This window comes from Siphateles boraxobius, unplaced genomic scaffold, assembly GCF_051911475.1.
Source record: "Siphateles boraxobius isolate OS27281-9 unplaced genomic scaffold, OSU_SipBor_1 9, whole genome shotgun sequence".
NCBI classification, from domain to species: domain Eukaryota; kingdom Metazoa; phylum Chordata; class Actinopteri; order Cypriniformes; family Leuciscidae; genus Siphateles; species Siphateles boraxobius.
In genome coordinates this window covers 7,982,517-7,995,265 of record NW_027509219.1, presented here as the reverse complement: position 1 = coordinate 7,995,265, position 12,749 = coordinate 7,982,517, and the positions used below count along the sequence as shown (strand labels likewise).

Sequence of the window (12,749 nt, the reverse complement as noted above, 5' to 3'; positions counted from 1 at the left end):
AGAGAGCTACTGTACATTAGTGAGAGTTTACTAAATATTGGATATGAGAATCCTGCATGGCAGATGTATCCTGCTTTTCTTCAATGATGATGAATTGTGAATTGTGAGTGTGATCAATACTTCTCTTCCACAAGATTTATTGATCGAACAGTTTCACTCCCTCCCTCTATTCTTACTTTTTTTTTCGCTCCCTCTTCCCCATTTTGCTGCTATTGCCTTGTAAAGCACCTTTACTGGTTTGGTTCTATCCTCTTTTGTTCTTTTTGGGTGGAATTTCCTTTTTCTTTTCTTTTTTTTACAGTGCTCCTGTTTTATAGGATAAGGATAGGTTAGGAAACAAAGGGATCTCCTACGTTAACACCTGATGGTTTGATTTTGCAACCCTGGTTTTAGCTTTCTGTAGATTTACAGTATTTAACTTTCAGTTCATTAGTGTGGATTTGAAATGAATTGGTCACGACTCACAGGAGGCTAAATTGGACAAACAGAAAGATGAATTTACTGAACTGGAATTTTTAAAAAATCAACACATTCACACAGCAGAGACGTTTTGGTAACACTTTACAATACGGGTGCACTAATAAGCATTAATTAATACTTAACTAATGCACAGATAATCATGAGTTAATGTATGACTCATGAAGAACTAAACTATTAATTAATTATACCTGCATCAGCAACTAATAAAGAGTCTATATGATTAATAGATTAAGTAATAAATGAATTGCTATTAATTAAATGTGTCATCATGTATTAATTCCTTAATAACATATTTTATTAACTATTAGTGTAAATTAATGTGTTATTTACCACAATTAGTCAACGCTATGCACTTCAACTCCCAGTTGTCTGCTTTAATTAATCATTAGCTAATGATTTGCAAATCTATCATTATGTTATGACTTTACTTGATGAGGCACATGACTATTAACTAATTGTTAAGTAATGTCATTATGGTTATGGGTTTTGTCATCCCCACTAAAGGTCTGTGGGGCCGTTGCACATGCAGTGAGTGTAATGTCAGAGAGTGTTTGAAGGATGGGTAAGTTGGGCCGCACACAAATATCAGCACACCAGAATCTGAAATACTGACGCTGTTACACCGTGTTTAAACTGGACGAGACCATTACAGCTGTTTACACTTGACATGACAGACCATTGCAAGTCCATTTGTCCTTCATAACAGAAGTAGCGCAAGAGTTCGGAGTACGTCAGAAATAGAGTAAGGCATCAGTTTACAGTTGGGGTTTTGTTGTGTCGTGTAGCATTGTGTCGCATCCAGTGTTGTATCACTGATTATAATGCATTCTAGTTTCTTTGTCTGGTCTAGACACAGTGTTATGAAATAGCAGAGCTTGGCCGCATGTTCTCAGTGTTCTTCCTTTAAATCCTAGAGCTCAAGTTAAGCTGACACACTCCTGTGCCATGAACTGTTGGATGCGGTGGTTCATCCTGCACAGTGGAATCCCAGTTGTAAAAGGCGGGAAATTGAAATCCATAGTGTGGGTGTCAAAACCAAAATTACATATTACTTAACAATTAGTTAATAGTCATGTGCCTCAAGAAGTAAAGTCATAACATAATGATAGATTTGCAAATCATTAGCTAATGATTAATTAAAGCAGACAACTGGAAGTTGAAGTGCATAGCGTTGACTAATTGTGGTAATTAACACATTAATTTACACTATTAGTTAATAAAATATGTTATTAAGGAATTATTACATGATGACATGTTTAATTGATAGCAATTAATGTATTACTTAATCTATTAATCATATAGACTCTTTATTAGTTGCTGATGCAGTAATAATTAATTAATGGTTTAGTTCTTCATGAGTCATACATTAACTCATGACTATCTGTGCATTAGTTAAGTATGAATTAATACATATTAGTGCACCCGTATTGTAAAGTGTTACCGATGTTTTTTATTAGTCCACATTTTGAAACAAAGTATACATAATTATGTTAATGAATTAACTTTATTAATTATAATTATATGAAAAAGAGTTAACAAATCTAAAAATCTGAATGGCACAGATCCCTGTTGTCATATATTCTTCTTGCCCACTTCTAATGACATATTATGTGTTGATCTCTGCACATGAAATTACTATGCTTTTATTACTCCAATGACCAAATGAAGTGTTTAGATAGAGTGCATGCTTTTGCCTAGAGTTTGTACCTACAGAATGGAAATGTTATAAGAACAAAACAATCACTAAAAAGCAACACATATCAACTTGAGAATGTAGATGTCCAAAAATAGACATTCCACATACAGTTTTTTAGAAGCACTGCTCAAAAGGAAATATGTGAGAGCTATTCTTAGCTTTTTGCCTATTAACAAACCAATGTTATGATAATTTATTTTATGTGAACACCATCTGACACCCGATTTACACTTCACAATACTCAATAATCATGAAATTGTGCTACTTATCAATCTTTTTTTTCAATGACAGCTTAAAGTTGTTTTTCTGGTCTGAAAATATTTGTGGCTTCAGAATTCAGGCTATCTTTATGAAATACTTTCTGCTAGGAATATTTTGCAGTAAGGCACTCATACTTCATCCTAAAGCACTTGATTCACTCATATACACTTAAAAGGTTGAAAGTTTTCACAGTGAGAAAATAAGCTCTTTTTAACCACATGTAGGCCTACATGCATCTGACAATTTTCATGTGAAAAATGTCCCAAATATTAACATAACATTGATATTTCTCTACTTCATGAATAGTGCTTTTCTTCTTTTCCTTTTTTTTTTATATGAAAGTGTGTTGAATGAAAAAATAAAATGGATTTAGTAAAGTGAGGTACATTGTTGTGATTTTATCAGTGGTAGCCTATTGTTGTTTTATTATTTTGATTTGTAAGTGGCTTACTAATGATTTTAACAGATCATTTGAATTAATATTCAGTTCAATAAAGCTCATGATTTTAACAACGTTTTGTGTCTGGTTTTTGGCAGTAATCTTAACATAGTGGATTTGTTTGCATGCTAAAGTGAAGAAACGTAAAGTTATGGGAGAGAACCTAATGTTTCTCTTTATAAAGGAAATCAACATATACTTCCTCGCATAGATAAATCATTTACTATTCACTGGTAGCTAATCATATACAGGTTGTTTTGTAATTTCTACTATTGTCCGCATTGAGAGCGTAGGTGGCGCTGTTGAGCCACTGTACATTAGCGAATTTCAGACGCACAGCTGGAGGCGGAGAGTTCAGTTATACAGATGTGGAGTGGATGTTGACAATGTAGCCGCTTGTTCCGACAGTTTTGTTGTTATCTTCGTTTGACTGTCGCCTAACCCGCAACTCTCCCTTGAGTCACTTCGAAATTGCACTTAAATTCACGTTGACTTCGTTTACACATCCAGGAACAGACTCAGCGATGAACTCTGGAAGCGACCGAGCAGATTTCACTTTGACGCTTTGATAGTTTCCAGCGATGGACAAGCAAAAAGGTATTTCACTGTTGTCACATCAGTCTGTCGTGTGTATGAGAGTCTGAGTGCTGTAACTGAAAGTTTCAAATGGGCCACATCAGATCCACATATCATTCAGACATGTATTTTCCATATGAAACAACTTTTTTGGTGTTACTGTAACTGGGGAGTCATTTGGCGTGCAGTGGCATTGCATTTGAGATATCGAGCAAGATCTTAAGTTGCTTAGCCTACTGTCGTATGGATAATACCACTAGTTAGTAATAATCACTAATTATACTAGTAATCATATTGAATAGTTTTAATCTAAGACCACTTATCAAGTCAGGTTAAGTCACCCTTATTTATATAGCTCTTTTTACAATACAGATTGTTTTGCAGTGATAACCGGAAAATAATGCAACAAAGTTTGTTTTGGCTGTACAGCAGAAGAAAAGAGTGTCATTGTCCAACTTAAGTAAGTACGGTGTTGATTTATTTCCGTTGTAAAAGTCAGTTATTCATTTAGTTAATTTATCTAGGATACAGCAGCTAGTCACACAAGTCAACAGCAGAAGTCACTAGTCTGTGTCGAGTATCATTAACTTTATTCTTTTATATATAAATCTTTTATACAAAGTGGATTAGTGAATTAAAGTGCCTAAATGTCTTGGTCAAATGAATCCGTCCCACTGGGATTCAAACCAACAACCTTTCCACTACCATCTGCAAAACTACACCACCAGTGCAAACAATCATCCAATTCTGAACACTTCTCAGCAGCTCTATCAAATCTCAGAGAGGTGTTGAATTTTTAATTGTTGATTTCTTGTAATTGCAGTTAGTGTTGTTGTAGTCGTGCAGATTTGATAATTGTTCTGGAATGTCAGTAATAGTCCTACAGCTTCCCCCATCATCAGTCACGCCGCCATGAATGAAATCTCAGGAGAGGAGCGAATTTCTTGGTTTGTTTAAGAAAAGGTCAGAAAGCTGTGCTAATTTCACCAGCGGCGGCGTAGTGTGAAGTCTGACAGGAGCAAATGAGCTTTTCCACCTCCTTCTGTGCTCCTTTCCGTTTCTGAAAAAAAAATGTGCTGGAGAAAAAAAAACTAACATCTTAGATAATATTACTGTTCAGCTTCAATGCAATATTTTCCTGACATTTTCTATAGTTACATTTTTTAGGGTGGAGTAGGAAGATATATAAAACATTTGCTAAATATTGAAAAATTAAATAACTTGGTAAATTGTGCAATCATTTTAATGTAAAATTGTTATATAAGAGTTTAAGACAGATTTAAATGTCAGTTACAAGAACAGTGTTGGATTTGGTCATTTTAAATAATTTCAGTGAATCAGTTCAATCTTTTTCAGTTATTATTATTTTTTTTAAATAGTTAAAGGGGCATTCACACAGCCAGTAAATTGCAACGACGAACCTGAACCCAACTGTTGACTGTTGGATTGTAGCAATGTCTGATAATAACTTGACAAAGTTGAGAAAAGTTCAACTTTATGCAAATAAGCAGAGACTACCAATGGGAGTACAGACAGTGGAGGTCATATCTGTCACATACTGCAGTCGAGGGTCAGAAATATGATAGCGCAAGTAAATCCTTGCAGTTAATAATTTTCAAATTTTATGTAAGAAAATGTCACACTGTAATGTATAAAGTTACATTTGCAGGAAATAAAGCTACAATGACAAGTCACAACCTTTTTATTTTGTTTTCACTAGGAAATGACTACCTTACCAAAGGTTTGTGGTTGGTAAAATTCTTTAAAATGTTTTTGAAAGTTCTTGTGATATAAGTAGATTGTTATGTATACTTGTTTTATTGAGATTTTTTATCTCATATATATTTATATATACAGTATATATGTATATGTACACTATATTGCCAAAAGTTTTGGGACGTCTGCCTTAGTTCATGCACATGAACTTTAATGACATCCCATTCCTGATCCGTAAGATTTAATATGGAGTTGGCCCACCCTTTGCAGCTATAAGAGCTTCAACTCGTCTGTGAAGGCTTTTCCATTCTGTCACAAATGTTTGTAGAGGCAGTCTCCATGCCTCGGTGCTTGATTTTATACAACTGTGGCCATTAAAGTGATTGGAACACCTGAATTCAATAATTTGGAGGGGTGTCCCAATACTTTTGGCAATACAGTGTATATATACACTGAACAAAAATATAAACACAACACTTTTGTTTTTGGCCCCATTTTTAATGAGCTGAACTCAAAGATCTAAGACTTTTTCTATGTACACAAAAGGCGTATTTGTCTCAAATATTGTTCACAAATCTGTCTTAATCTGTGTTAGTGAGCACTTCTCCTTTGCCGAGATAATCCATCCACCTCACAGGTGTGGCAAATCAAGATGCTGATTAGACAGCATGATTATTGCACAGGTGTGCCTTAGACCTGCCACAATAAAAGGCCACTCTAAAATGTGCAGTTTTGTCACACAGCACAATGCCACAGATGTCACAAGTTTTGAGGGAACGTGCAATTGGCATGCTGACTGCAGGAATATCCACCAGAGCTGTTGCCCGTGAATTGAATGTTCATTTCTCTACCATAAGCCGTCTCCAAATGCGTTTCAGAGTACTTGGCAAAACATCCAACTGGCCTCACAACTGCAGACCACATGTAAACACACCAGCCCAGGACCTCCACATCCAGCATATTCACCTCCAAGATCGTCTGAGACCAGCCACTCAGACAGCTGCTGCAACAATTGGTTTGCATAACCAAAGAATTTATGCACAAACTGTCAGAAACGGTCTCAGGGAAGCTCATCTGCATGCTCGTCGTCTTCATCGGGGTCTCCACCTGACTGCAGTTCATTGTCGTAACCGACTTGAGTGGGCAAATAATCACATTCGATGGCGTCTGGCACTTTGGAGAGGTGTTCTCTTCACGGATGAATCCCGGTTCCCCTTCAGAGACTACCGCTGCGTGAAATCGCAGTGGGAACGCCCTCAGCGTGACGCGTCTGAAGCATGAATGAAATCAGTCAATGGAGAGAATGAGCGTACGGCGAGTGACGTCATCGACCAGGAAGCTATAAATATCCCCTGAGTACACAATACGCCAGCTTTAGTTACTTCAGCAGCTCTGTGTGTGTCTGAATCTGTCGATTGTGTTTGTCTGTTTTGTCAGGAGTTTTCACTATATATATTTTATATAAAAAAACCAATATGAGCGAGCAGTATAAGAAGTGTGTTCCCCCCTGTACTCGGTACAAAGAAAAAATCACGGGTGGGGATTCACACGAGCTAAGAGTGGCTTGTTTGGGAGTGCAGCAATGCCCAGTCGGCTCTCGAGGGAGTCGATTGTCAGCATTGCGAGCGTTTTTCCCTTGAGAACTCTGCGCTCGCGGCGATCGCTTTTCCAGTTCTGAGGAGCTGGATGTCGAAAGTTTTGCATCAGAGAAAACTAGTTTATAACATTATACTGCAAATGAAGAAGGTTTGATGGATGTATTATCTCGGGCTGTTGAAAAGCTAAAAAAAAAAAAAATAACAGTATCGAGTGGCCAGCTGATAGACAGGTTTCTAGAATTAAAAGCAATCTAGATGATAGATTTCTGTCTGCACGACCTCAACCTTCTAGCCGGTGCTTACCGTTCTTCCCAGATCTTCATGCTGAGGTTTCAAAGACCTGGGTTAGACCGGTTTCAAGCAGAATTTACACAAATCAGTCCAATGCTTATGGTAACATTGTTGGTGCTAAATCTGCTGGTTATGTAACGATACTGTAGGCGGAGGAGACGCTCGCGAGCTATCTCTCTCCTGCTTCATCGTCTTCACTTAAAGCACCGGCTCTTCCACCAAAAAATAAATAAATAAATAAATATATATACCTCTGTGCTGGTGGGGAAGGCTTACTCGGTGGCTCGGCAGGCGGCTGCATGTTTGCATACGATGACTTTTATGCAGGCTTTTCAGGCCGACCTGCTCAAAGGAAATCTGAGGGGGGTCCCCGCCGAGAGAGACTTGCGTTCACCTCCCTTAAGGGTGCCCTGTCTCTCCCGGCGCCCTCAGGGGCCCGTCCTACTAACCCTGCCGAAACAGAGCGTAGAAGGGTCTGGCGAGTGCTTTCCCGAGGGACGCTCGCCGCCTCTAAGGAGGGTTCTAGTGTGTTCAGACCAGTCGTTCCCTGCCGGTGCGCCGTTACAGGGCACTGTGTCTGTCACGCAGAATGTTCAACCAGAGCAAAGTCTTTCATCGAGTTCGTCTTCCAAAAGAGCACAGCAGAAGCGGAGTGTCACGTCTCGTGCCCCCCTGCAGAGAAACTGGAGGGACGAGGCGGGGCGCTCTCCGGCGCGGCCTTCTCGGGTCAGGACTGATCTGAGGACAGTCATTGTCGCCAGAAAAGCCGCGTCGAAAAAGTCCTGACGGGCTGAACGTCAGGACTCTGAGGGTGGTCCCCATCGGGAAAAACTTGAGTTCACCGCACAAAAACACGGTGCCCTGTCTTTCTCGATGCCCTCAGGGGTCTGTTCTACTAACCCTGCCTATACAGGGCGTAGAGAGACTCGGCGAGCGATTTCCCGAGGGACGCTCGCCCCCTCCGAGGAGGGTTGTGGAGTGCCCAGACCAGCTGTTCCCTGCCAGTACGTTACAGGGCGCTGTGTCTGTCACTGGGGATGTTCAAATCAGATCCGAGGACTGGTTTGTCATGATAGATCTAAAGGACGTTTACTTCCATGTATCTATCCTCCCTCAACACAGGGAGTTCCTGAGGTTCGCTTTCGGGGGCGAAGCGTGCCAATATCGGGTTCTTCCGTTCGGCCTAGCACTGTTACCCCGAACATTCACGAAGTGTACAGATGCTGCTATAGCCCCGCTGAGGTTACAGGGCATCCGCTTTCTGTACTATATAGACGATTGCTTGATTCTAGTTCAATCGGAACAACAGGCGGTTCGGCACCGAGATGTCGTTCTTGCTCATATCAAGTGACTGGGGCTGAGGCTCAACGCCAAAAAGAGTGTTCTTTCTCCATTACAGAGAACCACTTTTCTAGGTGTAGTGTGGGATTCAACGACGATGCAGGCACGATTGTCACCTGCTCGTATTGCTTTGATTCTCGCTGCAGTAGATCAGGTCAAGCTAGGCCAGTAATCCACTGTAAAACAGTTCCAGAGACTGTTAGGTCTCATGGCAGCTGCGTCCAACGTGATACCTCTTGGCCTCTTGCACATGAGACTGTTACAGTGGTGGCTCAGGACCAAGGGATTCTCCCCGAGGGGAAATCCCCTTCGCATGATCGTGAGTTTGCGACGGTGTCATCACGCCCTGATCATGTGGAAAGATCCTTGGTTTCTGTCCCAAGGCCCTGTGTTAGGAGCTCCTTGTCGTCGCATTATGCTAATGACAGATGCCTCTCTCACGGGTTGGGGGGCGATCATGGATGGTCGCCCGGCTCAGGGTCTGTAGGAGGATCATCATCGTCTGTGGCACTTAAACTGCCTAGAGATGTTGGCGGTGTTTCAGGCTCTGAAACACTTCCTCCCAGACCTAAGGGGCCACCATGTTCTTGTCCAGACAGACAACACATCGGTGGTTTCTTATATCAACCATCAGGGGGGTTTGTTTTCTCGCCCGCTTTACAACTGGCACGTCAGATCCTTCTATGGTCCCAGGGGAAAATTCTTTCTCTGAGAGCTTTTATCTCCCGGGGTATTTAAATCAGGGGGCAGACATCCTGTCAAGACAGGGGCCGAGGCCCGGGGAATGGAGTCTTCACCCCGAGGTGGTGGAACTCCTATGGAAACATTTCGGTCTTGCCGAGGTAGATCTATTTGCTTCTCGAGAAACATCCCACTGCCCGCTGTGGTTCTCTCTCAGCCATCCAGCCCCGCTGGGGTTGGATGGGATGGTACATCCGTGGCCGAGGTCACGCTTGTACGCCTTTCCCCCGATCGCTCTGCTCCCAGGAGTTCTGGACAGGGTTCGCCGGGACGGGCTCAGTCTCCTGCTAATAGCCCCGTTCTGGTCGGCCCGGGTATGGTTTGCGGACCTAGTGTCTCTCCTCAACGGCTCTCCCCTAGAGATACCGATCAGGAGAGATCTGCTCTCTCAGGCGAGTGGGTCGACCCTTCACCCCCGTCTAGAGCTATGGAGGCTGTGGGCTTGGCCTTTGAGGGGGCCCAGCTCATAGATTCTGGTCTCTCGGCTGAGGTCGTTGAGACCATCCTCCGATCCAGAGCTCCCTCCACGAGGATGTTATATGCCGCGAGGTGGAAACTTTTCACCTCTTGGTGTGGAGAGCGCCAGCAGGACCCAGTTAACTGCCCGGTTGGTACAGTCCTGGATTTCCTGCAGGACCGTCTCTCCACAGGGTTATCCCACTCCACACTGAAGGTGTATGTGGCGGCCTTAGCTGCTTACCACACCCCTTCAAGTGGAGATTCCCTCGGGAAACACCCACTTATGTTTCGCTTCCTTCGTGTCACCTTGAGGCTGAGGCCTGCAGTTCGCACGAGGGTACCAGCTTGGGATCTGGCCATCATCTTAGAAGGTCTCTCCCTTGCTCCTTTCGAGCCCATCGAGGAAGTTTCGGAAAAGTTTCTTACTCTAAAGACTATCCTTCTTCTCGCTATCTCATCTCTAAAAAGAATTGGAGATATTCAAGCACTTTCGGTGGCTCCCTCGTGCCTGGAATTTGCTCCTGGTTGGTTAAGGCCTTTCTCTTTCCGAGACCAGGTTATGTTCCTAAGGTTCCAACTGTTTCAGTTAGACCTATAGTTCTGCAGGTTTTCTGTCCTCCGCCTTTTCTGACGTCAGGCCAGGGAAAATTAATTTGCTGTGCCCAGTTTGGGTTTTGATGCTTACTTCCACAGAGCTGCCCTGTGGAGGAGATCGGAACAACTGTTCGTCTGTTTGGGTCACCTAAGAAAGGGTGTCCTGCATCTAGAAAAAGGATGAGCAAGTGGGTGGTCGAGGCCATCCCACTTGCTTATGGTTCGGCCCATCAGCCTTCACCTTTGGCTGTGAGGGCTCATTCCACCCGGAGTATGGCTGCTTCTACAGCTCTTCTTTCAGGAGCTTCTCTTCAGGACGTTTGTGATGCGGCAGGCTGGTCCTCACCGCACACTTTCATTAGATTTTATTCCCTCGATCTTAGCTCCACTCCCGGGGCTCAGTTTCTCTCGTCGGTTTGTGTCTCCTAATGACACGCGACGGGGATTTGGTCGTATGGGGATGTGGGTATTGCGTTCCCACTGCGATTTCACGCAGCGGTAGTCTCTGAAGGGGAACGTCCCGGGTTACGTATGTAACCCTAGTTCCCCGAAGGGACGGACGCTGCGTGTCCTGCCATACTCTCGGCATCCCCTTGGGTCGCTGCTTCAGTAACTTTTAAGCTGGCGTATTGTGTACTCAGGGGATATTTATAGCTTCCTGGTCGATGACGTCACTCGCCGTACGCTCATTCTCTCCATTGACTGATTTCATTCATGCTTCAGACGCGTCACGCTGAGGGCGTTCCCACTGCGATTTCACGCAGCGTCCGTCCCTTCGGGGAACTAGGGTTACATACGTAACCCGGGACGTTTTCACTGAACAGGGCAGATGGCAGACAGCGTGTATGGCATCGTGTGGGTGAGCGGTTTGCTGATGTCAACGTTATGGATCGAGTGGCCTATGGTGGCAGTGGGGTTATGATATGGGATACCATGATACCGTGATGAGATCCTGAGGCCCATTGTTGTGCCATTCATCCACGACCATCACCTAATGTTGCAGCATGATAATGCACAGCCTCATGTTCCAAGGATCTGTACCAATTCCTGGAAGCTGAAAACATCCCAGTTCTTGCATGGACAGCATACTCACCGGACATGTCACCAATTGAGCATGTTTTAGATGCTCTGGATTGGCGTATACGACAGCGTGTTCCAGGTCCTGCCAATATCCAGCAACTTCGCACAGCCATTGAAGAGGAGTGGATTAACATTCCACAGAATACAATCAACAACCTGACCAACTCTAAGTGAAGGAGATGTGTTGTACTGTGTGAGGCATATGGTGGTCACACCAGATACTGACTGGCTTTTGGACCCCCCTGGACCCGAATCAGCATCAGAATCAGTGCCTGTGAAATGTGATGTCACATTGCATAGAAACTGCAAACGGCTTATAGAGGGTATACACGAGACGTCTCCGTTGGCCGGAATCGCTGCGGTTACGCCCACTGAGTGGCAAAAAGACTGAGCGCCAGCATTGGTTTTCAGCGTGAATGCAGCGAAAAATAGAAAGCACATCTAAAATGGGAAAGAGTTTTGCAATTGACTGTATAAAAAGATTAAACTAGAAATCTGAGGCATATTTTTACAGACTGCCGAAAGCTACAGAAAAGAGAAGCAAATGGATCACTGCAATTCATAGAAACAACTGAACTCCAGGCAGTGAAAGGTGGATTTGCAGTTTATTATTTTGTCAATATGCTGGATTTTGGGATAAAATCATACCCTATATATTGTATTGTTATATATTGTATTAAAAACTCATCAATTAAATATTTACCATCATATATTCTGCATAATTGGATATTTTTCAATAAACAGTGACAAAAAACTATACAAGTTTTAGGGCTGGAAGATATGAAGATATATATAACATTGATGTAAGTGTCACGGTCACCAGCTCTGTCACTACACTTCCCAGCATCCCTCATGTTTCCCACCTGCACACTATCAGCCATAACCTAATTACATCAGCAACTGCACCTCATCATCAGCACTCCCTATAAAGAGACACTTCTCCTGCACTCCCTTGTCTGGTCTAGTAAATGAGTAAGGACTTTCTGCGTATCTTCACTTACCTTCCACGCTTCTTTGGCAAAGTATCTTCGTCTTACAGAGTTTGTCTCCAGTGTCTTCGTCTTCTTCGTCATGCCTGCCAATACTCACCTCTCATCCAATGCCGTTGTGTGCTCCATCTTCCACGGTCTCATCAACCATCATAACAGAAAGGACAGTCGGTATCTCCGGTTCATCATTCTTCATAGACCTTCATCCACAACAGTTCCCGCTACTGCCATTTCACTTTATATTTAATAAACCTGTTACTCACCTCAACCATCTTGTTTGGAGTGTCTGTTTCGTTACAATAGGTGATCACCCGGATTTAGATCTACATATACTGTATTTATATAAAGCGTTCACAGACAAATTTGCTTTATGTATTTCCCCCTGGTGTCGAAATCAGGCACATAAATATCAGGAAACAAGATTCCGGGCTGCATGTCAATATCCATGGACCACTGGGTTTTTGGTAAGTTGTATGGAACACTATAGA

General features: G+C 42.7%; 1 protein-coding gene across 4 annotated transcripts in view; it reads left to right on the top strand.

Moving 5' to 3' along the window:
- Positions 1-3,226: 3,226 nt before the first annotated feature.
- The window catches only part of LOC143732299 (actin filament-associated protein 1-like 2), a 114,701-nt gene continuing 105,178 nt past the window's right edge, over positions 3,227-12,749 (top strand). For all 4 annotated transcript variants that reach the window (XM_077223246.1, XM_077223245.1, XM_077223244.1 and 1 more), the window contains exon 1: positions 3,227-3,473. In XM_077223246.1, coding sequence (XP_077079361.1) covers positions 3,458-3,473 — 16 coding nt within the window. In that variant the 5' untranslated portion in view covers positions 3,227-3,457. The remainder of the gene's footprint in view (positions 3,474-12,749) is intronic.